This window comes from Agelaius tricolor, unplaced genomic scaffold (assembly GCF_023055355.1).
Source record: "Agelaius tricolor isolate 1412-34295 unplaced genomic scaffold, bAgeTri1.0.p SCAF_23, whole genome shotgun sequence".
NCBI classification, from domain to species: domain Eukaryota; kingdom Metazoa; phylum Chordata; class Aves; order Passeriformes; family Icteridae; genus Agelaius; species Agelaius tricolor.
Window position 1 is genome coordinate 4,664,182 of NW_027269283.1, and position 26,999 is coordinate 4,691,180.

Consider the following 26,999-nt stretch of genomic DNA (forward strand, 5'->3'; position numbering starts at 1 on the left):
GAGGAGGACCCTTTGGCAGGGCTACCCCAAGCCCTGGATGAGCCTCCCCAGCATGGCTCAGGGCTGTTCCCCTTCCCTAGGCCAGCAGTGAGGCCAAGCCTGCTCCTGCCCAGCCTGCTAGGTCTGCATGAAGAGGTGGAAGTTGGTCCTGGTGAACTCCTGGTGGATGCTGTCCAGTAATTTGTCTGAGTCCTGGGGAACATCTGAGAGGACCTGCTGCCCTGGGAGGCAGCTCTGCTCTGGGGTGTAGGTGAATGTGAAGGAGCTGGAGTAGATGAGGCCATCGTCCCTGATGAGCAGGAGCGGCACCGTGATGGGATAGCGGAGCCACCTCCAGTCGCTGCCGAAGGCAGAGACATCAGGGACCACACACACGAGGGACTTGGGGCTCCTGGCAACAGGGCAGGAGAGGAAAACACGCATTAACCAGGGAAGGTCCCATGCAGGAGCAGCCAGCGGTGAGTGACTGCACTTCTCCTCCATCCTGGAGCTCAGTGTGAAGCCTCCAGTCAGTTCCCTCTCTCCTCCCAGTCTTTCATTCCTCCCAGTCTTTCATTCCTCTCTGCCAGGGCTGCTTGGTTGTTTGCAGTTCCCTGAAATCCCTGGTGTCTCCCACCCATGGCTATGCCCAGACTGCAGCCAGGGCAGAGAGCAGGCTCCAGACTCATTCCTGCCACTGCTTGCAGTGCTTGTGCTTGTTCCTGCAGGATGGGCAGTGCAAGTGTCCTTGTCCCCAGTGCCTGCAGCCACATCCTTCCCAGATCTGCCCAGCACAGCCCACACCTGGCTGCTGTTCCCTGCCTTCTGCCCAGCTCCCCTATCCATGTTACCTGTACATGGTCTCTGCTTCCACATCTCCAAACCAGACCTTGAGGTGTGCATGGAAATACTCCCCCTGCACCTCCAGCATGGCCACGTCCCCACCACCTGTGAGCTGTGACAGGCAGAGTGTGGCAGGGCTGGGTGGGTTATGAAGCCAGACTCCTTCTCCCACGGGATGCTCTGCCTGTGCATCTCATTCCCACTGGAGAATGGGAGGTGCCACAGGGGGAGAAGGGCTCAGGAGGAGGAGGCACAAGGCAGGCAGGTGGCAGGGAGGGGCAGCCCGAGGCTGTGCCCACCTGCAGGGCAGCGATGAGGGGCACGGGGCTGACGGGCTCGCGGATGCACGCCAGGCTCTCGCTGAAGGTGTACTCCACTGTCTCTGTGCTGATGATGGTCCAGCACGAGCCGTCGTTCAGCAGCTCCCTGTTGGCTTCCTTCGGGCAGGGAGATGCCTGTGGAGAGGGTCAGAGCTCCACCACGCTGTGGGGAATGGGGATGGGACGCCAGGCTTCTGCCCTCAGTGTCTCGATTCCAGCCAGTGACTGCTTTGCTCATGGGGAAATGGAGATTGTGATTCCTTTCCAAAGACCTCAGTTCCAGTGTCCCCACTAAAGCTTTGCCATAATTCTTGGCTTAGTTTGGATACAAGACCCCTCCCAGTGCCATGCTCCCCAGTCTGAAGCAACACAGGAGCTTGGAGAGACAGCAGCAAGCACCCTGCTCCTGCAATGCCATACCTGGAACTGGATCACCTTGTCTGTGGAGAGACACAGGTACATGTGGTCACTGCCCTGCAGCTGGAAGGCACACTTGTGGAGCTGGGAGATGGGCTCATCCACGTCCAGCATGGCGTACTGCTTCATCACCTTCCGGATGATCTGCGGGTGGCAGCATCCCCAGCATGGATCCCTGGTGTGGATCCTGGCACAGATCCCCAGCACGGATCGCGGCACGGCCCCGCCGCTCGGAGCCCTGGTGCGGGCGGCTCTGCGCGCTGGCAGCGCAGGCACGGAGCTCACCAGGGGCGGCAGGGTGAGGAGCTCAAGGAGCGGCAGGGTGAGGAGCTCAAGGAGCGGCAGGGTGAGGAGCTCAGCAGGGGCGGCAGGGTGAGGAGCTCACCAGGAGCGGCAGGGTGAGGAGCTCACCAGGGGCGGCAGGGTGAGGAGCTCAAGGAGCGGCAGGGTGAGGAGCTCAAGGAGCGGCAGGGTGAGGAGCTCAGCAGGGGCGGCAGGGTGAGGAGCTCACCAGGAGCGGCAGGGTGAGGAGCTCAAGGAGCGGCAGGGTGAGGAGCTCAGCAGGGGCGGCAGGGTGAGGAGCTCACCAGGGGCGGCAGGGTGACGCCGGTGGCCGTGCAGACCAGCTGGACCACGGAGCCGTAGCGGATGTACCCTTCCCGCAGGGGGAACTCGCTGCGGCCGCAGCACTCGTCGGCTGCCCGGGAGGGAGAGAGGCAGAGTCAGCCCGGGGAGCTGGTGAACCCTGCTAGGCACAGGTCTGGCCCTGCTCCCGCTGCTATCTTACCTGGGCTCCTAGGGAATGATGCTTGGAGAGAGCATCATTCCCTTGGAGCCCAGCTCGGGAGAGCAGGATGGGGATGCAGTACTTTGCAGGGCAGGAATACTGTTGGGCTCTGGACTCCTCCAGGCAATCCCTTGCTTGGATTTGTAAACCTCCAGACCAGTACAGCCCTGGTCACAGCCCCTGTGCCCTCAAACCCAGTGGGAAAAGTCCAGAGACACACCAGGAATGCCGGGCAGAAGTGAGACTGAGCCAAATTCCTGCATCCCCAGGCTAATTCCCATGCTTTTTGCCCCCAGGAACTGGCTCTGCGGGACGGGAGAGCCAGGGCTGGAGGCATGGGGGCATCAGTGTCCCCCGAGGGTCCTTACCCAGGTGGAGGGTGAAGGCTGCCCACTGCCGGGCGCTGGCGATGAAGGCTCCTCCCTCCACAGACAGGTACCGGGTGCTGACGGTCTGGGAGCGCAGGCGGTTGAAGAGGGACACTTTGGAGCCTGAGGAGATGCAGACTGAGGGGAGAAGTGCCTGGGTTAGTGCTTGCCAGGACTGAATGATGGCTCTGTCAAGCCCAGCGAGGACAAGCCCTGGTTCCTGGGGTACCCAGCAGCCAAAACCCTCCCCTCTGCCTTCCCCTCTGTGTGAGTGGGGTGAGGCCCATGGTGTGGGGACCACACTGGCATCAGGGCATTACACCTCATGCTGGACGAACCACTTGGGAATGAGACATCACTGTGTCAGATACATCCTCTTTTGGGAGTTCCCATGGGCTGTGGGTGTAGCCACATTTCCCTTCAGAGAGAAAAGCAAGGCACAATTCTTCCCAAGAATATTTCTGGGATTCACATTCTCTGAACCTCAGAGAAAGAAAACGCAATTCTTACCCTTTTCTGTGCCTGCATTTGTGCAAAAGTAGAATGCAACATGGAGATTGTTTCCCCAAAGTGAGGATGTTTTGTTTCCTTGGCCTATCAGGGCCAGGTGTGTGTGAGAGTCAGGACTGTTGGGTGACAGTCATGAGATTCAGTGCAGGGTTGAGTGCTTGGCAGGTTCAGTTTTAGATGTATAGAACAATATAATACAATAAAGTAATTAATTAGCCTTCTGATATCCATGGAGTCAGTTGCATCATTGTCTCCCCTCATTGGGACCCTCACAGCATTGCAACATTTGGGTCCAGCCTGGGCCACTCCAGAGCCAAGCTGTGAGCAGAGAGCATCCCAGGCTGGGCTGGCACCCACCTCCCTCCCCAGAGAGCCACTCACGGTCCGTGTTCTTCAGGGACTGCTTCTTCTGCGAGGGTTTGGAGATGACCTTGATGAGTTTGCTGTGGAAGGTGCCGATCTCCTGCCCGTTGCTGAAGAAGAGCTTCAGGACCAGGCGGAAATGCTTGCGCTTGTCCGTGTCCGAGATGTACAGGGCCTTGGCACAGCTGAAGCCCTGCCAGGGCACAGAGGGGCTGCCAGCAGCTCCAGCCCAGCCCCACCAGCCCTTCTCACCCTCCTCACCCTCCTCACCACCCCACAAGGACATAATAGCTCCCTTCAACAAGCCCCGGGTTCATTTAAAGGGAGAAACGACCAGAGATGTTATTACAGGTGGAATGAAGAGCTGGGGATCAGCAGAGGCTTTATTTACACTGGGGGCAGAGTATTCCTTATGGAAATGAATGTTCATGTGTGATTTATCCCACATAACATGAGAAATCACCCTGGGTTTATGGTTTCCCTCATCCTGGCCGATATGCTGTGCTTTAGCAGCAAGGCAAGCACTGTGGACAAAAGGCTCTTTCTGTGAGGTTCCTGACCTGCCTCAGACCCCATGCTCTTCAGGGACCCCAGATAATGCTTTTTCTCCTTTTTTTCCTCTCCAATCAAAAGATGCCAGAGCTCTGCTGAAGGATTTGAACTTTGGGATCAACTGGGGCATTTTTTAAAAGCTGTTTATCTGCAAATGAAGGACCAGGCTTTCATTTTGTGACAAGCAGCAGTGCTGCTCATCAGGAGAAGGAACCAGGGAAGAGGGAGCTGTGCAGATTTTGACAGGCTGTTGACCTGAAAAGATGGCTCCAGAGAAAGACAGGGATCTTTGGGCTTCCTGGATTGCTGCACATGCCACAGCAGGCTTTCCTGTGTCTTATTTGGGTTTTCACTGTCTTTGCACTTGTGTGAGTGGTGTGGGGAGTGGGACTGGGGAGTTATGGCTAGGAAGAAAGAGCTGTGACATCCTGAGGATGGGGAGGGTGTGACACACCAGGGTGTGGGATGCTGCTGGTGACAGCCCAGCCCCTGCATGAGAGGGATCCCCACAGCCCCAGGAGCCACGGGCTTTACCTTTGCATCTGGCTGCTCCTCAAAGCTCAGCTTCTGGGTCTCCATCAGGCTGCTGCCCATGCTGTCCAGCCCCATGTACCCACACACCCGAAATCCAGCCTCTCCCAGGTCCCTGGCTGGAACAGACAAGGAGAAGCACCTTGCAGCCCCCTGCACAGGCTCAGCTTCTCCAGGAGCACAGCATGACCAAGCCCTCCCTGGGACTGGATTTCAGGGGGCTCCGGCTTGAGCAGGAAAGGAGTTTGGGGGGCCAAAACCAACAAAACAGACTCACTGTCCCCTTTGCAGAGGCAGAGGGCAGCTCTCCATGGTGCAGGAAGGGAGGGAGGAGAGGTCCAGGGCTCTGCTCACCTTTTATCTGCTCCTGCTTCAACTTCCATCCTGGCCCGCTCAGGTAAACACAAGGTGGGGGGCAGAAAAACCTGCAGAGACAAGAGAGCATCTTCTCACTGCCCTGCAGCACCCTGAGAAGGTGCTCAGGAGGGGCTGCATGGCTGTGCTGAGAGTCCTTCTCGGGGATCCCCAGCACTGGGGGCACCCCTGCACCCCGGGAGGCGCGTGGAGCTCAGCCAGGGGCTGGGGACCCTCTGCCCTGCTCCTCCTCCAGTGCCTGGTTCCAGCCTCAGCAGCTGCCACACCTGGTGGTGCCACTGTGGCCACGATCCCACCGTGACAGGATGGCCCTGGGAGGGGGGGACAGGGAGCCTGGCACCCCCAGCTCTCCCAAAGACAGGGAGCCATCAGGGCCTGCCCCTGCCTGCCTGCCATGTGGGAGCTTCAGCAGGCTGGGAACAGAGTTTGCATTCACAATCAATCAGTTCTGCAGCCCAGTGCAAATAAATCCATAGCCAGGAGTTTGGAAGCCCATTTTCCTGTGTTTTATTTGGGTTTCCACTGTCTTTGCACTTGTGTGAATGGTGTAAATTCATCCTCTATTGAGACTGGGTAAAGCACTAGCAGAGAAAACACCAGTGCAGGGGGTTGGATATTTTGGAGCCTTGGAGGTACAAGTTTATTTAAACAACTCATCCACAGCACAGGTCCCTGACTCCCATTATCAAGGAAAATGGCAGCAGCACCCTCAAACTTTAACCTGGGAGCTCTGTGCAGGTTTTCTCTCCCTTTTTAGACCTGGCATTTGATTTTCACACTCATCCCTTGCACGGAGCCAGGAGCAGAGGAAAGAGGCTGTGATGAGAGGGCTCCCTCCTGGCTGGAAGATTCAGTCCTGAAATAACTTTTTTACCTGTGGGCCAGCAGCCCCTGGCAGGAGACTGGATGTGGTGAGAACTTTGTAGGCACAGCCAGCCCATCCCAGAGCTGTCTCCTGGGGTCTGGGTGGTTCCACCTTGGAGGCTGAGCTGGTTGCCTCCCAGCTGTTCCATGCTGGGTAATAAGGGGGCAGTATTTATATCCCAAGGATTAATGGAGGATTAATTACATTGCAGTGCTGCAGTCTGACGTCACTGCCAGGGAGTGGCAATTTTGGAGATTCAAGCCAGAACCTCAAGGTGTTCAGTGTGGGAAGGATTTTCAAAAATAGCAGCTTTTTGGAGACCACTGGCATTGATGGAAACGGCCCAGTCCCTGCTGTGGCCATGCAGATTTTAAGACAAGAGTTAGAGGGCAGTTAAAACTCTACCCTTTCCTTCTTGGGGGGTGAGATTTGAACAGAATCTTGATTTCTTTTACTTTGTCTTTCTTTACTGCTGCATGGAAAGAACCTACCCAGTGGGAATGTCTAACTGGGATGGATGCAGATGAATGTCTAACTGGGATGGAGCTAATCCTTTCTTGTGTTATTCAATTCATGGGACTAAACAATGGCTTTGCAAAGATGAGTGAATGCAGAGGGGATAATTTTCACCAGCTTAGATCTGTGAAATCCAGCAAGGCTGAAATGAAGCTTTAAATAGTTGGGTTTAGAAGTGGCTATCAGGGAAGCTGGGACTGTCTCCTGTGGCAGCAGCTCTCTGGCCACAGAGAGAAACACAACTGTCCCAGGCATCCTTCTGGGGAAGGCTGTGAGAGGATCAGAGAAAAGAATGAGAAACAATTCTTATCCTCACTTGCTGCACCTGGTATTGTGAACATGGGGAACGAGTTATGGAGATTTGTTTACCAAAGGGTGATTTCTTAATTAGGCAATGGTGGTGGTGTTTTGACTGGAGCACTAGTTAGGTCAACCTGTAGTGAAGTAGGGTACAAAAGCTTGGGTTTGTTAATAAATAACAATTAGCCTTGTGTGCTAGATGGAGACTATGTAACTTATTGCCTGGTCCTGGCCTGTTGTGCTGATAATCTCTCACCTTTTTTCGTTGCCATAGGACTTCTGTGCCACCTTGGCATGCAGGATGAGCACTGTCTGGTCTGCTGGCAGCTGCAGGTACCTCCTCACGCTGTCCTGGAGCAGGCTGCCTTGGCACGCCTTGGGTCTGCAAGACACAATTTCCCTGGCACTGGGGCACCAGAGCCAGCTCCTGCCCAGCCCTGCAGGCAGCAAGGAGCTCCCTCCATGCCCAGCCTGAAGGGGTGGGAAAGGTGGAAAGGCTTCAGAAGGAACTGCAGCTCAGCTGCTCCGAGAATGGGGCTGGCATTGAAAAACAGAAAGTTTGGATAATGGAGTAACTGCTTCACCAGTTTGCCACCAAACACACACAGGGCATTTCTAAGACTTCCAGCCCTGTGCAATGGTGGCTGTGCTCTAGCTGGTTATTAATTTGCTTTTCAGCCTGATGTGCTTGTTGCTGCATGGCTTTTGGGTGAGCTGGAGTGCAGCTGGGAGCTGCCATGCGAGGTGGAGCAACTCACTGGCTTCTGCAAGGGATGTTGGGTGAAAATAGCTGCATTTTTCTCTGAGACCTAAGGAGTAGGTGGTTCTGCTGATTGTTTCTGCTCTATTAACTAGAAGGAGTTTCCAGACACCTGGCATTTATCTCTGCTAACTCGGTAGGCTGGGTGTTAACCAGCTGGAGAGAGATGAGGTGGGTCTGAGGTGCTCTGCTCTGCCACCTGGGACACGTGTGCAAGGGGGGGAGCAGCTGTGGAGGCCTTCTGTGGTCAACCACTCATGAACAACACCAGCTCCTGCCCTGCTGAAAGGCCCTAAACCCCCTGAGTCTGGGACAGGAGCATTGCCTGAGGTTGGGATATTTGACTGGGGAAGATGAAAGCAGAGGAGATGCCTGTGTAGGAGTCCCTCCTTGGGACATCTGTCAATGTGGTCACTGGGAACACTGCCCTGCTGAGGGGACCCAGCCTGGTTGATGACTCTCCTATCAGAGACAGAGGCAAAGCAGTGCCCAGAGAAGGCTGTGAGGCTCCAGCCACAGTGGAAAACACAGGGCAGAGTAACTGTGAGAGAAACATCTGGGGGAAAAGGGGTGACACTAGGGGCATCAGCCATGGCCACTCAAGGAGGAGCTTGCAAGAGATGTGCAGGGGAGCATTCCCTTTAAACACAGTCTCTCTTCCTCTCAAATGGGCTGGAAATGGAGAAAAGTTGAGAGCCTGAACGATCAGATGTAGAAGAGAGGTAAGTCTGGTCCTGCCATCACCCCCAGGCAGGCTCCTCATGGTGAGCTCCTCTGGGCTCAGGGGGCAGAGCAGGCTCCCAGGGAGGGAAGCTGCACACAGTCACCCCAAGCAACCTGCCAGCAGAGTTTGCCTGCCAGCTCTGCTCTTCCCACTGCAATACTTTAAAAAGGCTGTGCCCCTTACAGCTTTAGCACCATGTTGCAATTCACTTTAAACACATTTCAGTTCCAGCTTTCCCACCTTTGGATGGAGCTGATGCTGTGCTGTTGTATGAGGAAGAAAAACACATGTCCCATATAAACAAATCCATAGCCAGGGTCCTCTCTGAGCAGTGCCACGGGGACCTGACACTTTGCACTGCACAGATGTGTTCTGTTAGGTTACTAGAGGGGCAATATAACCTCCTGTCCTCCTTGTTCCCAGCTCCTCATCCTAGATGTGTTAGCGAGTAAACATAAATCACCAGAGCCCTGCCAGAATCAGATTTACAGCCAGGGCCAGTGTCAGTGTCACCCACAGCATTAACTGCTGCTCTGTGCCTGGAAAATGAATGTTTTATGGCCATTCCTGAGTGCAGAGCACAGGCTGCCACCAGGCTCTGCTCCTGTGGCAGCCCCAGAGCTGCTGCCAGCTCAGGGCTCTGGGCTCAGCCCACAGCACTCATGGCAAGGCAGGGGCAGCTCCTTTGCCAAGGCTGGACCTGTTCCCTCCATCCAGGGGCTGGGAGATTCCTGCTCCAGCACTCCAGCACACTGAGGCAGAGCTTTAGCAACCAGGATCCCACCAGTGGCTGCTCCAGGGTGGGTCACTTAGTCTTGCTGAAGTTTCACTGCCCTTTCTAGCCAATGAATAGTTTATATCTCTGCACAGCCAAAGAGATCCCATAAGAAAGTTATTTAATCTTTTTCCATAGTGGCAATCTGCAGCTGTTTCACTCCTCTGCTGCCAAGCAATGGTGTGATTTCAGCTTTGATGTGCCTTTGCTATTTTTCCTTTCATATAAAAGCACTATTTGGGAATGTCTCAGCAAAACTCTGGGTTTGGTTTTGGGTCTTCTTTTTTTTTTTTTTTTTGGTTAGTTGGTTTAGTTGTTGTTTTCTTTTTCTTTCTTTTTTTTTTTCAGAACAACTTATTATGATTGGGATAAATGTAGAAATGTATCAAGGAAATTGGCCTGACCCTGGATACCCTTTTACACTAATGCAGTGTTAAATTAACTAACACACTGTTAAATGAGCACTGAACCTGGCTGGCTCTGTTCAGTAGCATTTCACCCTCAGTTTGTCAGAGACAACGGGCACACAGCAGGGAAGAACCAGGCTGGGTGTGTGAATTTTTTCCTGGTGAGTCTCATCGTTCAGCGTGCTGTGTTAAATCAGGAGTATAGCTCTGGGTCCTTGTGTCTCAGCTGCAGAGCCACATGCTCCATCCCTGTGAGTGTCACCAATGCAGTCACCAGTGTCCATCCATGCAGCCTGAGGTCTCCCTGTGGGGCTCCTCTGCCCTTGGCAGAGTGTGGAACAGCCTGGCACAGAGGCCAGGCAGTGGCAGGGAGTGTTCAGGAGGGAATTGCCAAAAGCTGTGGATTGAGACGTGTGCTGACAGCGTGGGCAGCAGCAATGCCTGCTCTGCAGAGCCTCCACAGCGCTGGCTCAGGGCAGGGCCAGGCTTGTGCAGGTATCACTGCTCCCTGCCATCCCTACATAACTCCAGAGGCACGTGGGTCACTGCCTGGAGCTGATTAAAGAACCTTCTGGAACAGTTACCCACACGCTGCTTGAAGGGGGAATGTGCATGCCAAAGGCAGGTAAACAGATGGGAGCTCTTCAGATTTGATGTCCAGCTGGAGGAACAACTACCTAGAAACTTGGTTCTTTTCTTTGTCTGTTCTCTGCAGCCCTTGCCTGCCCAATTTTGGGGTTAAATTGTGTGAGTGACGCCCTCCTGAACAGTGCTTGCCATTCTGCCCACAGAGGCGACCACCCAGCATCCATCATCTGCTATAAATTTCTCTTCAGAGAGTCAAAGGGCTATTGCTAAAGCAGCTCAGTATGCCCACTTGGCTCCTTCTGGCACCTACAGCCTCCTCAGGGTTACAGAGAATTATTCACTCCTTCTGACATTTATTATATTAAATTATTAAAATGCTTAGGTTGTAGTGCAGTGTTAGTTCAGTGTCATGTTAGCAGCACCACACGGGCTGGGCTCTCACAGCTCTCACTAAAAGCTGCCTTTTCAGAGCCTGAGGTCTTGGCTGGGGCTCTGCTGCTCTCCACACAGTTGGGCATTATGTAGGAAAAGGAGGGGGAGCAAGGGGGGATCCACCACCTTTCTCCTGCACTGATTTCTGTAAGCCTTTCCCCTTCCCTGCTCAGCTGGCACCACTTCCCAAGGCTTTTCCTTTGCTTTAGGTCAGGCTGTGCCTCAGGACAGGGTGTGAGTGCATTTGTGGTGCATCTCTAGGGTGGCTCTGCCCTGCTGCTTGAGGTGGGAGAGACCCAGGGTTCCTCGAGGGGATTTGCAAGCCCTGGCTGGGCTGCTGTGCCCTCTCCCATGGGAGATGAAGCAGAAAAGGAGGAGTGCTCCGTGTGCTTTCCACAGGAGACACACAGCTGGACCACCTTGCACAGGGCTGTTTCATGTGGGCACACAGGGAGCCCAGGCAGGCGCCAGGAGGCTTTGGTAGGGTTGGACCCCACAGCCCCATGGCTGATTTTGGGAGAAGTGATGTTTAACACCACAGCTGAAAATTATCCCTCTCCCTCCCAGCAGCAAGTGTTCAGGGGCATCACTCAGTGCTTTGTCCTGCCTGCAGCTGGGGAATGCTGCTCCCTGTGTGGGACATGCCCTGCTCCACACATCACCTCCTGTGTGATGCCCACACCCTTGGGCAACCGCAGCAGAAGAAAAAAAAGCGCTTTACAGGCACTGGGAGAAGCAAACTGCCCTCTGCCCTGCTGCTTTTCAGTTCAGTGAGCTCCACCAGCTCAGTTCAATGAGCTCCACCAGCTCAGGAAGGGATCTGATATATTTGGTCCCCTGGGAATGAAAGTACCCAACTCTGGAGACCAAAACACAACCCCGGCAGCTATTGTTTAAAAACTGGGTCTTCAAACCACCTCTTTAGACAAGAACTGTAACTCACAGTAACAGTGTCCCCAAGTGCAGGTAGCACTGAATTGAAGTGCAGAGACCTAATTTGCTGCTTTTCCCCCCCAAAAAAGGAGCTGTGGTTTGCCTTGCTCAGGACACAGCTGCCCTGAAGCTTGCTGGGGACTTGCTGCCATAGAGAGCAACTGTTCTTCCCTCAGTTTGGGGAAACCAAACATCCTAATAAAAAATATCCATTTTAGAGGTCTGGGTTATATTTTGTGCAGATGAGGGGAGAAAACGCCTGCAGTGCTCTTGGGTATGGAGTCAAGGCAATGTTTATGCAAAAGGAAAAGCCATTAGAAATCCCAGAAATGAGAAGCCTGCAGTTTCTGGCTTCCCTCATTTTTCAATACCTCCTTTAATCCAGACCAACCCAACCCACAGCCCTTGTATATGCATGGGTATTTATAAATCCTGTATTTTCCTCGCTGCACACACAAGTGAAATTCAGCCTTTTCTAGGCCTGGGGGATTTATTGACCACACCAAGGGCAAACAGTGGCTGAGAGCAGGAAGCACGAACAGCCTGTGGCAGTGAGCTCTGCAGGGAGCAGGGGCCAGCTGGGCTGGGCACCCCAGCAGCACCAGCACCCCCAAAATGCCCAAGATTGATAAAGCAGTACTGGCACGTCTGCTAGAAAATTAAGACAGTGGGGGTGATTTACTGGAGTCCCCTTTCTCTGCTCCTTGAGTGCAAGGAGGAAAGGAAATGCTGTTAAAGTGCCACAACACAGTCCCATAAAACACTAAAGGTGGTTCCTGCCACCACCAGACTGGTCTAGGTGCTGGGAGAGGTGGGGGACTGGGAAGATCTATTCCAGGGTTTCCAAGAAGCCTCTGCTGATGGTCTCCAATGCACATCAATTGACCTTCTTGATGGAAGATTAACCTGAGTCTCTACAGCCCTCCAAGCTCTGCTCTGCAGTTTCCTGGCTCAAAGTCACCTCCCCACACTGCAGCCACTACCTGCTGATGTTCCTGAACTTCCAGGACACTGTAGGTCAAATGGATATTAAGCTTAGACTCTCCTTTTTCCATGAACTTTATGGGGCTCCCAGGTGCATTCCCCCCAGCAGGGGAAGAGACAACAAAAGGGTTAAAAAGAAATTGCGAAAGAGAAAATAATAAAAATATAAAACAAAGAAAAAAAGCAAAAGGAGAAGAAAGAGATAAAATAAAGAAAAAACAAGATAAAAAAGAACAATAAATAAATTAGAGAAAATAATAAATAAATAAAATAGAGAAAATAGAGAAAAAATAAAAATAAGGAAAGAGGAATAAAGGGGCAAAAAGAGAAAACCAGAGAAAAATAAAGAAAAAAAAAAAGAAAAATAACGAAAAAAATAACGCTGAATAACGAAAAAAGAAAATAAAGCGCTAAAAGCAGCCGGGCCCTGCCGCTGATCCCCCCGGGCCGCGCACCCTCCGGTGCCGGCGCCACCTGCGCGCAGCTCCCGCGGGGCCGCGCTCGGCGGGTGGAGCCCCCGGGTCCCCCCCGCTCCCGGCGCTGCCCCGGGGCCGGGCCGTGCCCGCCCCGCCGCCCCCCCGCTCCCCCGCCCCGTTAAAGCCGGCGGGGCCCCGGCACTGCCGCCGCCGCCCCGCACCGCCCGCAGCGCGTACCTGAGCCAGCAGCGCGGCGGGGAGCGGCTCCGAGCCCGGCACGGCTGAGGCGGGGGCTCCGCGGGCACCGCCGCTCCTGCGGGGAGGACACGACACGAGCAGGGTCAGGAGAGTGCGGGTGAGTCCGGTCCCGGTCCCGATCTCCATCCCGATCCCGGTGCCGGTCCCAGCCCGGCTCTGCGCGGTGCCGAGCGCTGCCGCGGACATTGGCACCCTCCGAGGGGGCTTTTCCTTAGAGCGGGGCTGGCAGGAGGGGGAGCGGCGATCCTGGGCGCCAGGAGCAGAAAGCAAAGCCGCGAGGAGGGGAGAGCATATCCTTGGCCCCAAAGGGTTTTTCCTCCCATCTGCGGGCTGGAGCCTTCCCGACCCCCGGCCGCACGGGCTTGGCCCCGCAGCGGAGCCGGGACGCGGTGCCCGCTCGGTCCCGCGGTGCTGTGGGAGCGATGTGAGCTCTTCCCGCTGCCGGGATGGCTCAGGCTGCCTGCCCTGCTCCCCTTTTGCCTACCTGCCGGGCAGGTCCCTGCTTATACAAGCGAGGATCTCATAGCAGAGAATAATAATGTCTGGTACACCTGGGCAAGGCGTGCTGAGCAGCAGGAAATCGAGATCCTGCGGAAAGATAAGCTCAGAAGTGTACCCTAAATTTGTTTCTGCACGACTGGAAAATTGGGTCTGTGCATACTCGTTTGCACAAGCAATCACCCACCTTTGGCTTATCATTTCAACTGTTTCACAGGATAAAATTAGCTTTGGGCACTTCTGTTCCAAGCAATTACATGGGAAAACTTGTTTGGAAAATCAGATTATTCTGCACTCATCGTGTTTGTGTGGACATGCACTCGAGTGAGCTGAGCAGAGCTGAGCAGATTCACGCTGTGGTGGTGGTGTGTGCTCTGCTGGGGTTTTGCAGGGACAACCTTTGCTGCAGCAGAGAGCTGCTGAATCCATTCAGGAGGCAGGCTGCAGAGTGGTTAAGGGGGCTGACAGGGAAATGGGACAGTCCTGTGTCAATAGAAGCCACCATGTGTGCAGTGGGACTGAGGGGAGCAGAGGTCCAGGAGAGGGACCTGTTCTCAGCCCCAGCTCTGAGACAAGGCACAGGGCTTTGCCTCTTTTGCTTAATCACACTGGATTTTTGCTTCATTTAAACCCAGATTATTTTATAAAGTTGTTATGAAGTTCTCTCTGTGGGACCCCTGCCTGTGGGACCCTCTGTAGCATCTCTTGATAGTAAAGATTTTGATTTTTTCAAGGACAGGAGCAATTAATCCCAGGCAATAAGTGTGCAGGTTCTCAATAACAAGCAGAAACTGCATTTCGCAAGCAGATTCTTGCAATCTCTGCAGGAATTCATTAGATTGCTGTTGATATCAGCAAAAAGCTGTGTGGGGGGAAATCTCTCAGATCTCAGCCCTGATCTTTGCCACCAGGATATGGATAAACTCAGTCTCCTCCAAAATGCAAACTTCCCTCTGGAAACCAGGCAACAGATCTTGGTGTCTGCAGTAAAACAACACTTTTCATCAAAGCAGGCCGGGTGTTGCTGCATCCAATGGGAAAAAGCTGTTGTTGATTTTTGTGGAAGTTGTAACTTCCATTTTTTGTTGAAGAATTAAAGAAACTGTATGTGCTCGGTACAAGATGGGCTCGGGGGCTGCCCTGGCTGGTGGCTGTAGCAAACAGAGGGGCTGTGGCCAACAAGGCAGCTTGTTGTAGGAAATCTGTGGTCACAGAAGATGTTTGTGCTCCCATTGCTCATAACATAGCGTTTCCCTTGAGGTTGGCATTAGGGGTTAAAGGTTTTCAAGAGAAGTCTTTGTTTAAACATCTTTAAAGTTTCCAATAGGGGCCCCTTTGTTCGCTCTGGAGCAGCGTGCCTGCCTTGTTAAAAACTCAGCACTCATAAAATGCCATTTACAAATGGCTGATGAATAGGGCTGAAACATGGAGGGGGGATAAATAGAGTTTGTACCTGCACACACACAGGACTTACAGACAGGCCCTACTGTGAGTGAATAAATGGGACCTAGAAAAAACACAGCAAAAAAAAATAAAATAGATGGAGTGGTGCTTATAAAGAAACTTATAAAAGTTAGCAATTCCCCCTATACCACTTGGGCCCTTTCATGCCAGATGTCTCTTCCAGCCAAGCCAGGAGGCTGAGTGGCTCCTGACACTTGTCATTACCTCTCAGTAATCCTGTTTTCTCCACTTTGGGCCCACACAGTAGCAAACTGAGCACTTGGACTCCATCAGGAGCTCATGCAGCTGCCACAAGGCTCCACTGATCTGCTGGCCACAGGGACCCTGACCCAATGCTCTCCATTACTGCTGTGGGCTGGTGAGCATCATCCCCCTGTAGGTACTCACAGCACAGATGTACCTTTGGGTGCCAGGTAATGTTTTCAGCTCTTAGAACCCTTTGGTTCTCTCCTGCCTTGGATAAATAGAAAGGGTTTTAAACCAGCTCTGTTAAAGCAGGAGAGGGTAGAGGTGTGTGCTCAGGAGACTCCAGAGGCTGGTTCACAGCGATGGCAGCATTTCCATGTGGGATGCTCCAGACTGAGTCTTATCCTGTGCCTGAATCTTTCTTGGATCTCACACAGCTTGTCCTTCCTGGCATTTTTTACTTAAGTCAGAGTTCATCTTTCCCACCAATATTCTGTCTTTGCCTGTCTGTCTGCAAACTTCTGATCCTCTGGCCTTGCAAGCCCCTGCTTGCACACGAGTCCATCCCTAGCCTGGTCCCTCTGGTGCCCCTCAGGGACATCCATAGGGCTCAGCTGCTCTCCCTTGCAGAGTGGTGGCAGTACCTTGGTTTCTCTCCAGACTTCAGCTTTTCTGTCTCTGGGCTGTGTTGTGCTTTGCCAGTGTGTAAGTTCAGGAGTCTTGGAGTGCAGTCTGTGGACCCCTAGGAGGGCATGGTCTGTGGCAGGAGCCAGTGGGAGCAGATCTGTTGGCAGCGGAGATAACCCCCTGTGCAAGAGTCTCTGTCTGGGCTGGAAAATCAGGCAAGCTCCACACATGGAGAAACACTGCCTTTGGGCACTCACAGCTCGGACACCTGCAGCTGGACTTGGATGGCTTCCCCAAAGTGTCACCTGCTCTTCAGTGTGGGCAGAAGGGAGGCCACAGCCACTGTGCTGCTGGGGAAGCTCTCCTCTGGTGCATCTCCTAAGGGCTGACAGCATCCCAGTCCCAGGACAGATCTCCTGCTGCCAGAGGGACGTGGAAGCTGTGAAGTTAGGTGTGAGACATTTCCTGTGCTACCTTTGAGGTTCTCCCTGTGAAAAGTATCTACACAAAGTTGCTTTTCTGTTCTGAGGAGGGACAAAAAGTCCCCGCATGCCTTTCTGCAGCTGCCAAACGTTCCTCACTTTCTGCTATTTCAATTAAACACATAGCAGGATGGGTAGGATAAAGGGGAGAGGCACAAGAATATTCTCCTGGCGTGTTTTCTTATGCCAACACATTGAGTCACATCTCTAGAGTGAGAAATATGATATAAAGACTTCGAGAAGGAGGTCAGGCAATGAATCTATGATTGCTGGGCTGGAATAGCAGGCAGCCTCTGTGGTTGTCTGTGCCATGTAAACTTCCTGAGGTCAGCTGGGGATTGTGGTCCTAGCAGATTTGGGAGACAGCTGCCCTGCTAGTAACTATCAGTCTCATACCAGCTCTGCTGCATCAGGAGCTTAGCTGACAAACTCTGCACCAGCCCAGTGGCTGATCTGAGCCATGACTTTTCCTTTGTGGTTGAACATGCATATTTCTGGGGGAAAAAAATGCTAACACCTTCCTCCCAAAACAAGAACTTGGGCAGTGGATTGCTGCGTCAGCTTCTGGATGGCCAGGGCATCCTTCTCTCCAAGGTTTGAAGTCTCTTGGCCCAGCTCAGCTGTCCTCCAAGGACCTGTTTGCTTTTTAAAGAGAGTCAGCAAGGTGGATCTGTCCCCTGTTGATCACTCTTCATCAAAATCAGAGCACTCCAGTTTTGTCGCAATTAGCAGTTAGGAGATGGGCTGAGTTTGCCTGTTGTGCAGCTCAGGGGACAAGTGTAGCCTAAAGATCTTGAGTGGGACAGAGAGGAACAGAGAAATGGCACCAGCAGCCCTGAAACAGGAGCCATCTCTGACATGATTAGCTGAACAAGGAGATTTGGCAGATGTGTTTTCCTCTTGGCTAGATCTTTAACATTTTAATTTGCAAGTGAATGTGGCTTTTATCTGTGGCAGCTGTTGCTGAAGGAGGCCAGGTACAGCTTGTTTCAGTGCAGGGCTGTCTGGGCAAGAGGCTTTCCTGCCATGTGAGTGGCAGAGCACTGGGAGGTCTTTTAGAGATAGATTGAGGCAGAGGAAAGCCCCGTGTGCTGTTGTGGAGAACATCTAGAAGGGGATGCTCTGTTCATTGCTACACCCAGCATTTCCTTTCCAAGGGGATTTCAAATGTCACAGAATAAACCTGCCAGGACTTGAGCCCATGAGCTGTGAGTCAAAGACATCTCTTACTGCTAAAAGGACCTGGTCAAGAAATATCTTCCTCCTGCCCTGCCTGTGAATATACAGGAGTGAGTCCCATAAAATGGGGAAAAGGCTTTTGTGGGGAGCAAGCAGAGCAAAAGAGACATTCCTTCTGCATCCAGCAAGGCTTTCCTGTTACAGCACTCCTGCTGATTTGCTCCTGTTGGGTTTGGAGCCTTGATGTGCTGTTGGAGAAATACAGCCTTGTTTTTCAAACAACATGTCCTTCCAGGTGGCACTTGGCCCAGTCAAGCTGCCGTGGAGCTGTAACCAGAGAGCTCTGTGATGTCCTGGAAAGAGTCTGCTCTGCTTCTCCCACATGTGTTTGGGAAAAACCAAGGACATCACTCCTTAAATGAGGGGGAAAAACCCCTTTTGGGCTGGAAATTCTTGCCATTTCCATGGTCTGGGTGTGCTTGTGGTCCCTGAGTCTTCCTTGCTCTAAAAACTGCATTGCTGTCCTCTCTGATTTGCCTTTTGTCACCCAGCTGCTGTGGGGGATGAGCACTGAGATTTTGGAGCTGTGATTGAGTGTAAGGTCAATGCTGCCTGTAAAATGGTCCTGAGGGTGGATTCAGAGCTTGTGAGCAGCAGAGGTAGCACTGAGAGCTGGGCATCTGCAAGCAGAGAGCACCTTGAGGCTGGGGATTATGCTGGGAGAAACCAACCCTTGGGCAACTCTCCAGGGGAGGGTGGATCCAGCTCCAGGCTGGATCCTCCCAGGCCTCATTCTTTGCAGGTCTTGCATATACAATGTGCCAGCAATTCATCCATGTTTCTACAACAAATTTTGGCATCGAGAGGTGCCTCCAGGATGATGTAAATTCTCTGCATCTCTCCAGGTGGCTCTGGTTGCTTCACTGTCCCCTGGGGCAAGGCACACTTCAGTCTTCCTCCCTTGGTCCCACATGCATTTTTGGGCAGCCTTTCTCTCAGGCATGGACCAGAAGGTTGATCACTTGCTGTCCTGCTGAGGACATCACAACTTTTCTCCCCATCCTCCAGTTCAAGTGTGCTCTTGCTGTCTTTGTGTTGTCCTGGCAGAACTCAGGTGTCCTAGGTGAAAGGACTCAGGGCTGGCACTCCTGGCCATATTTTGATTGGGTTTTTTGACACTTTCATCAAATAACACTGATGGAATTGAATTTCTCAAAACTGCCTGGTTGGGTTTCCACAAAGAAAAGCTCTGCAGAGCAAAGGAGGGTGCATGGAGAGGCAGATGAGGAGGGTGAGTTTCAGCAGTGTCGTGTCTAGGGCTGCTCTGCCATTGGCCAAGGCTTCCAGCACAGAAATAGGTGCTGGTAGCACATGTGGCATCAGTGCCCTGCACCCTGCATGTGAGCCTGGACCTGTTGTGTGTGCCTCCTCCTTGCACTCCCTGCTGCATGGGGCAGCCCTCTGGCCTGGCTGGTGCTTCTCACAGGCTCCCAGCTCTTCCCCACTCCTTGCAGCTCATGGTGAGCCCTTGTCCTGGCTTCTTGCAGGGTCTGGAGCCAGCATGGCTCCATAGGCTTGGTCCACAACCTGCCTTCCTCCTTGTGACACTGCAGTCAGGGCTTTTCCTGGGCTGTGAAGGCACTGCCCCCTCTCCTTTCCCATCTGCTCATCCCCTCTGCAGCTCAGCACAGAGAGCCCCCATCCCTGTAGCAGAAGGAGGGCAGGGAGCTGGCAGCATTCCTCGCCCTGCTCCCTGCCATGCCCTGTCCTGTGGCCTGGCCCAATGCAGGCTGTGCCCAGGTCCAACCTGCCACCATCTGGATGAAGCAGAAGGGGAATATTCAGAGTATTTCTGTTAACCTGTAGCCAGGAGAGAGCTGCCAAGGAGGCCACGCTGAAACCTGAGGCGGCTGTTTTTCCTGAGGCTCAGCATTTGGCAGGGAGAGCAGACGGACAAGTGGTGGAGCAGGGAGGGATGCAATTGCCCTGGGGAGCAGCATTGCCAGGGGAGGTGCCCAGGAAGGTGTGCTGGCTTACCTGTTTGTCTCTGGGGATCCATCTCCATGTCCTCCTCGGCTGAGATCACGTGTAGAGTGAAGAGGAGGTGACCCTTCTGTCCTCACATGTGGCTCTCCCCTTGGTCACCCTCCTTTGCATCACACCCTGAGCATCTCCTTCAGCAGCGAAGAGCAATGACTGTTTCTGCCACTGAGTTGCTCAGAATTGTCAGGAATGGTCCAAATGCCCTCTCAGCTCGGCTGCAGGGTTCGGCTGAGCCAGCCCAGGCAGCAGCACTCACCTTGCCTGGATCCTTTTGCCTTTATAGCTCAGTGTTATCTCAAGGTCTCTGGCGGTGCAGGTGGTGTTTGCCTTGCCCTGCAGCAGCTGCCTGCCAGCCGCTGCCTTCCCACCACGGCCCTCCCACTGCTGCAGGGCATGGAGGGGGTGCTCTGCAGCCCCAGGGTGGGAGCAGCGCCTCTGCAGGGATGCAGGTCAGCCCCAGCGAAGGGAGGCTGGAGGGAAGTTGCCAAGTGTGGGATAATGGGAGAGATATTGGGGGACTTTTCTCCCATCATCTTTGCTTCCCCATCCCTTTGCTGCTGGGGCAGGACTGGGCAGTAAATTGAACCAGGGACCAGGACTCTGTCCCAGCCTGGTCTCTGCTGCCAGGACAGAATATGACTGAGCTGCCATGCCCTGCCCTGTCCAGGCAGCATCAGCCCTTGCAGCTGTGGGGAGAGCCAAGACTTCATCCAAAAGCTGAGATGAGTTAAAAATAGAAACAGTCATGAACTGGTTTTCTCCTTCTTGGTTCCTGGCCCGACAGCTCATTCCTCCCCCTGGGCTGTCTTTGAACCTCTCTGGATGCTGTGAGACACAGGCTCCATAGCAGCCTGCCACTGCAGGGAGGTGTGGAGAGAAGGGAGCTGCAGAAATGTTCTAGGTGGCACAGCTGTCCCAAAAATATTTAGTGGTTTGTGAGTGCCTTCTCCCAGGAAAGAAGCAGCCCTGGAAAAAGAATCTGCTAAATAAAAGGGGCAACAAAGCTGAAGGAGGAGAACTGTTTGCCTCTCTGCTTGCATGTGGTGAGGGGGCACAGCTGTCTGAGCAATCCTGGCCGCAAAGCTCAGGTCTGCCCCCTGGGAAAGACCTGCCAGGCTGCTGTCCCTGCTCATCCCCTCAGCCAGAGCAGCCCCACTGGTCCTGCAGGGCTCTGCAGGAGCTCCTGGCACTGCTGCAGAGTCACTGTGCCTGGGCTGGTCCTGGGCTGGTGGGCTCTGCCCTCCAGGGAAAGGCCACATCTCTCACTTTGAGATGGGTGTGCTGGACCCCAGTATCCTCCAGTGCCCCTTTTCTGTCCTCCTAATTCTCTAGTATAGTTTTCCAGGTGTGAACACTGAGTCTCGAGACGGTTTTAAGATGCAGCTGTGAAACCTATTATCAGTGTCCCTGCTATCAAAGACGTGGTGTTCAGGGCTGCACGTAACCACTGAGCAATTAAACAGCAACCCTGGTGATGAATTACAGCTGAGACCTCCTGAGGCTAAATAAATACTGGCTGATAACTACCGATAAAATGAATTTTTTGTGTGTTTTTTTCTTAAAAGCACCCTTCCAGTATCTGAGGCCAGTCCTGGCACTGCACATGTCCTGGGGAGAGTCACATTATCTGTGGCATTTCCATCCCTAGCACCTTGGGTTTCCAACCAGAGCTGGAATAAAAATGAACTAAATAAATCCATATCCCTGCAGGAGCCAGGAAAGGCAAGGCAAGACAGAGGTGGGCAGGGAGGGAGAGAAGTGAGAAGCTGAGGTTTTGGGTAACAAGTTTAAATATCTTTCCTCCCACTGATCCCACCCTAAAGACATGAAAAAACTGTTGAGGTGCAGAGTATCCCTTGGAAAAACCTTTAGGCCAGGGAGAGGTGCAGAGTAGTGGGGACTCTAAAGTGATGTGAAGGAGAGCAGCAGCTGGCAGTGCTCACCCAGCACCTGCCTGGGGGGAGAGGAGTGAGCCCACCTGCACAGGCACCCTTACACCCTCTGCCTGCAGAGCCTTCTGCTCTCCCAAGGGAGTTTGGAAACTGGCAGAGAATGGGACTTCTTGGAAAAATTATCTTTGCCAGTGACTTTGAGAGACTTCTGAGCAGGTGTTGTCTGTGCTGGTGTTTCATCTGGGGACTTCTCTCCCCATGCAGGAGTATCAGGAGGGCTGGTGCTCTGCATCCCTGCGTGCAGCTTTCCCACTCTCCACTGGCTGCAGAGAACAGCCACACAGTCAGGGAAAAAGCATTTGGCTGAACATCCCATCTGCCTGGTTTGCAAGTGAAAATAAGGCTTGTCCAATGGCCAGCTCCACCCAGAGCAGAAAATCAGACCCTTTGGCAGAGTGCTGCTACTGTAATGAAATTGAGCTGTGCTGAGACTGCCAGTCCTTGGAACAGGAAAGATTCCATGTGGATTCAGAGAAGTTTGGGGATGGATCTGTCAAAACTGCTGCTCTTTAGGGTTTTTGGCACTGCCTGGGGACACCCACCACAGGAGAATGCTGCCCTGTGGCTGAGCACACCCTCAGCACTGATTGCACCTTGTCTTCTCCCTGCAGCACATCCTTCCAGCACTGGAACTGTGTGCTCTCCCAGAGCCATCATGAAGCTCCTGCCTGCTGCCCCTCTCTTCCTGCTTCTCCTGACAACGCTGGAAGCCAGACCAAAACCTGCAGGTGAGCCCTGGCTGGTGGGGAGTGCATGGAGGGGAGAGAAGTGAGGACCTGGGGCAGTGGAGCCCATGGAGGACAGTTTGCTGTGTGATGTGGAGGGACATGATGCCTCTTCCCTGGGAGCATCCCCAGGAGGATGGAGGATCCTGCCAGCAGTGGGACACAAACTTCCTGGCCCCAGCATGGTGGCTTTGGTGCTGCTTGCTCTGGGCACCTCCTCAGCTGTGGCACAGCCCTGCCCAGGGCTTGTCACCCTCCAGGCCATGGGCTGTGACCTTGCAGCAGGCACAGCTGTAAGGGAAAGCCTCCTCCTTGCTTGACTCTCCAGATGAAGGAGACAAAGCAAACCCAGAGGTACCAGCCTCTCTCCTCCCAGGACAGAGAGATCTAAATCAATTTTAGTTTAAAAACAGTGAAGGCACCAAATGGAGAAAGGAGCAGGTATGCCTCAGAGACTTTCAGAGCAACTGAGATTGACATCATCCCAAAGGCACTGAAAGCATTTCCTTATGATTAGGGCCCAATTCTCCCAGCAAAGTAAGTTCACTGGCATTTCACTTGCTGAACACTCTCCCAGTTTGCACTGGGGGTAGCATCCTTATGCTCAACAGAAGCTCTTTGGCTCAGTCTCTACCAAGTGTGTGCCCTTAGCTTTGCTTTTTACTGTCTCATTTTCTGCCCTTAAAAAATCACAACCACAACAACCCACAGCCAGGGGATGTCTCCCCAGCCTGTTGGCCCTGCTTCCTCTCTGCCACCATCTTCTGTGGTGGTGTTCACAGGGGTCCCAGGACAAGGGAAGAGATGAGAATGTTGACTCCATGTTTCAGAAGGCTGATTTATTATTTTATTATATATATTATATTAAACTATACTAAAAGAATAGAAGAAAAGATTTAATCAGAAGGCTATCTAAGAATAGAAAAAGAATGATAACAAAGGCTTGTGACTGACCAGCAGTCCAAGCCAGCTGGACTGTGATTGGCCATTATTTAGAAACAACCACATGAGCCCAATCACAGGTCCACCTGTTGCATTCCACAGCAGCAGATAATCATTGTTTACATTTTGTTTCTGAGGCCTCTCGGCTTCTCAGGAGAAAAAATCCTAAGGAAAGGATTTTTCATAAAATGTGTCTGTGACAACCTTCTGCGGATTCACTGGGCAGTGAAAGGTGCCGGTCTCTGGGGGCTGCCCAAACCTGCTCTCTCCATCCCTCATGAGCAAGCCCCAGCCAGCAGGCAGAGATCTCTGTGCTCCCTGCAGACAGCCACAGGACTGAGCCTTCTCTTTGCCTTCTCCTTAGCCCTGAAGTGCAGGACGGGTCCCCTGGACATCGTGTTTGTGATTGACAGCTCGCGCAGCGTGCGCCCCTTCGAGTTCGAGACCATGCGGCGCTTCATGGTGGACATCATCAGCAACCTGGACGTGGGCCCCAACGCCACACGGGTGGGTGCAGCTGCTCTTTTGGGGGATCCCTGGGGGCCCCCTAAGCTGTGTGTTCACTGGTAGCAGCAGGAAGGCAAGGAGACTCCACACAGCTTCTGAGGGTGCTCATTGGATGAGGGTTTATTGGGGGTCCCACCCCCAGGAGCAGCATGGTTTCTGAGTTTGAAATCACTTGTTTTTAAATTGTTTTTTTTTAATTAAAATCACACCAATCACTTATTTTGAAAAGTTTAGAAGTTTAATAGTAATAAAATGGTTATAAAAATAGTAATACAATTAGAGTAATAATAATTTGGACAATTAGGATTAGAACAATATGAGACAATAGAAACAAAGAGTTATGGGCATCCGGGTACCTTTTTCTGGGCAGCATAAGCCTGAAAAAGGACCCACGTTAACAGAGGATTAACCCTTTAAAACAGCCTGTTGCATATTCATACACCTCATACATGATGCCTAAATTCCATTCAAACACAGGATTCTGTCTGGTCAGTGTCAGCTTCTTCCTCTGAATCCTGACAGTGTCATCCTGCCCGAGCGAGGTGGGAAGAAGTTCATTTCTCCTGATAATGGAGCAATAAATTCTCTTTCTCTGAAAGATTTAGTTGTCCTGTGGCTGCTATCTCAGTGTGAGTCCTTTCTTTAGAAAAAAAATATCCCACATAGCATAGTTGCTATTTAAATATTTGTTATAACCTAAAACTATATTTAACACACTACTTAAGAGAATTAATACAGCATTACTTTCTAGTGCAACACATATATTATTATTTTAATATTTGCGAAAAGCCAATCATAAAATACGCATTTTTCACATGAGAGAGAAGGGGGGAAGGGAAAGGAAGGGGCAGAGAGGGAGAGCCTAGGGAGAAAAGGGCCAAGAGAGAGTGGGGCCAAGAGAGAGGAAAGGGCTAAGAGGCTTCTCATGTCCCTCTCACAGCTTAACAAGGAGATTCAAAGTGGGTGCAGAATAAGACTTGGGCCAATGGGATTACAGATCCATGATACTTCAGGGGAGGATCACAGGCTTGGAATAAACTGCACAGTTCTGAGGGGTGAGACAGAGTATACCATTTACCTAAAATGTAACACCCCAACAGGTGGGGGTGATCCAGTACTCCAGCCAGGTGCAGAACATCTTCTCCCTCAAGACCTTCTTCACGCGGGCGGACATGGAGAGGGCCATCAGCAGCATCGTGCCGCTGGCCCAGGGCACCATGACGGGGCTGGCCATCCAGTACGCCATGAACGTGGCCTTCAGCACGCAGGAGGGCGCGCGGCCCCTGCACAAGGGCATCCCCCGCATCGCCATCATCGTCACCGACGGGCGGCCCCAGGACCGCGTCACCGAGGTGGCCACGCAGGCCCGGAACGCCGGCATCGAGATCTACGCCGTGGGCATCCAGCGGGCAGACATGAACTCTCTGCGGGCCATGGCCTCCCCGCCGCTGGAGGAGCACGTCTTCCTGGTGGAGTCCTTTGAGCTCATCCAGCAGTTTGCCAAGCAGTTCCAGGACAAGCTTTGTGGTGGGTGAGGGCTGCTGCTGCTGCTGAGTAGCCAGGGGGCTCTGGTGTCTGCTCCTCACCCAGGGCAGACCTGCAGAGCGGTGTTTGGGGTGGCTGCCCCGCCAGAAGCAGGGTGGATGGGGAAACAGCCTCCCCAGTGAGGCGCCAGGACAGGGCACTGTGTCTGTGTCTGTGTGCTGGAAATCAGTGGCTGAGCACTGGGGCTGCATGGGGCTGTGCCACACTGGCTTCTGCTGCAGGGACAGGGCATATGCCAGAGCCAGGGTGCCTATGTATCTGGTGTGCCTGTGGGCCACTGTGATGCCCGTTCTGTCTTGCAGGGGTGGACATGTGCATGGAGAGGGAGCACGGCTGCCAGCACAGCTGCATCAGCACCCCTGGCTCCTTCTACTGCGAGTGCAACCCAGGCTACAGGCTCAATGTGGATGGAAAGACCTGTTCCCGTAAAAACCCTTTTTATTTTCTGAACTTTCATAGGGAGCTTGTAGTTATGGATCCCATGGAGGGAAGCTGGCACACAGCAGAGGATTCAGGAGGCCAGCAGCAGCCTGGGTGCTCTGTTCACTGCACCCACTGCCTCCTGGGTCTGTAATGCCTGCAGACATTCAGCATTGCTAAATCCTGGCCACCTGTGATGGGACACTTGTGACTTATGTGGGCACAACCAGCTGCCTGTCAGCTGAGGGGGTCTAGGCAGCGAGTACCAGAGGATTCACACCCCAAGTGCACAGTGCTTTTCCCCTGGATTTTAGTGCAAAGCTGTCTTAGTTGGTCTGACCACCACACCAAGACTTCTCCTTCTTGTTTCACGGTGCTGGGAGCTGCTTCTAAACCCTGGAGCAGTCATGCCCTGCTGCCCCAGGGAGGCTGGGACAGGAGGGTGATGGGTGTCCTGTTGGAGGCTGGGACAGGAGGGTGATGGGTGTCCCAGGGAGCCTGGCTCAGGAGGGTGATGGGTGTCCTGTTGGAGCCTGGCTCAGGAGGGTGGTGGGTGTCCCATTGGAGGCTGGCTCAGGAGGGTGATGGGTGTCCTGTTGGAGCCTGGCTCAGGAGGGTGATGGGTGTCCCAGGGAGGCTGGGACAGGAGGGTGATGGGTGTTCTGTTGGAGCCTGGCTCAGGAGGGTGATTTGTGTCCTTTGCCCCCCAGCCATCGATGCCTGTGCGGACGGGAGGCACGGCTGCCAGCACCACTGTGTCAGCCTGCGGGGCTCCTACTCCTGCAGCTGCCGGCCGGGTTACTACCTCAGCCACAACAAGAGGAGCTGCACCAGTAAGTGGCTGTCTCCCTCCCTATCCCTTCTTTGTTTGCTTCCCATTCTCTTCTTGCCTTTTCCCTTCTGTCATTGCTCTCCTTGTGTCCGCAGTGATTGATTACTGCAGCTTTGGGAACCACAGCTGCCAGCACGAGTGTGTGAGCATCCCCAACGGGCACTACTGCCGCTGCCGCAGCGGCTTCACGCTCCAGCCCGATGGCAAGTCCTGCAGGGGTAGGTCCCAGTGTGCTGCACAGCACAGGCTGTGTCTATAGCACGTGCCTTTATGTCCTGCCCAGCCTCCAGGGAAGGGCTGTTCCCAGACTGCCCTGAACGGGGATAACCCCATGCCCTTGGCTTGTCTTCCAGCCACCGACCTCTGCAACGGGGTGGATCACGGCTGTGAGTTCAAGTGTGTGAGCACAGAGGGCTCCTACCACTGCGTGTGCCCTGAGGGCCAGCAGCTCCAGGCTGATGGCAAGACATGCAGCAGTGAGTACTGGGACATAGCCCTTGACATTCTCCTTATCTGTGCTCTGTGCTCCTGGAGAGAACTCACCTGAAACTGGGCTGGGGGGCTCTGTTGCCACTTGAGGCTCTAAACTAGTCT

General features: G+C 53.3%; 2 protein-coding genes across 2 annotated transcripts in view; one reads left to right on the plus strand and one right to left on the minus strand.

Moving 5' to 3' along the window:
• Positions 1-19,504, minus strand: RBPJL (recombination signal binding protein for immunoglobulin kappa J region like). The gene is made up of 12 exons (XM_071446520.1): positions 19,477-19,504; positions 12,983-13,058; positions 6,983-7,108; positions 5,025-5,095; positions 4,674-4,789; positions 3,606-3,780; positions 2,715-2,852; positions 2,147-2,256; positions 1,563-1,703; positions 1,122-1,277; positions 831-934; positions 1-391 (listed from the first exon to the last, which is right to left on the minus strand). Exons 1-12 carry the CDS (start codon positions 19,502-19,504, stop codon positions 118-120), a joined length of 1,515 nt encoding a protein of 504 aa, XP_071302621.1. The 3' UTR covers positions 1-117.
• Positions 12,921-26,999, plus strand: part of MATN4 (matrilin 4) — a 17,113-nt gene continuing 3,034 nt past the window's right edge. Inside the window, exons 1-8 of the mRNA XM_071446547.1 lie at positions 12,921-13,100; positions 22,046-22,162; positions 23,466-23,608; positions 24,709-25,135; positions 25,456-25,578; positions 26,284-26,406; positions 26,501-26,623; positions 26,759-26,881. Coding sequence (XP_071302648.1) covers positions 22,090-22,162; positions 23,466-23,608; positions 24,709-25,135; positions 25,456-25,578; positions 26,284-26,406; positions 26,501-26,623; positions 26,759-26,881 — 1,135 coding nt within the window. The 5' untranslated portion in view covers positions 12,921-13,100; positions 22,046-22,089. The remainder of the gene's footprint in view (positions 13,101-22,045; positions 22,163-23,465; positions 23,609-24,708; positions 25,136-25,455; positions 25,579-26,283; positions 26,407-26,500; positions 26,624-26,758; positions 26,882-26,999) is intronic.

What these genes read in the sequence shown, in the direction of transcription:
- RBPJL (XM_071446520.1), bottom strand. Translation starts at nt 19,504, where the DNA reads ATGGAGATGGATCCCCAGAGACAAACAG. An exon ending in GAAGCAGGAGCAGATAAAAG is followed by an intron (nt 4,790 to 5,024) that starts GTGAGCAGAGCC and finishes TGTCTGTTCCAG; the next exon opens with CCAGGGACCTGGGAGAGGCT. An exon ending in GTCCCTGAAGAACACGGACC is followed by an intron (nt 2,853 to 3,605) that starts GTGAGTGGCTCT and finishes TTCTCCCCTCAG; the next exon opens with TCTGCATCTCCTCAGGCTCC.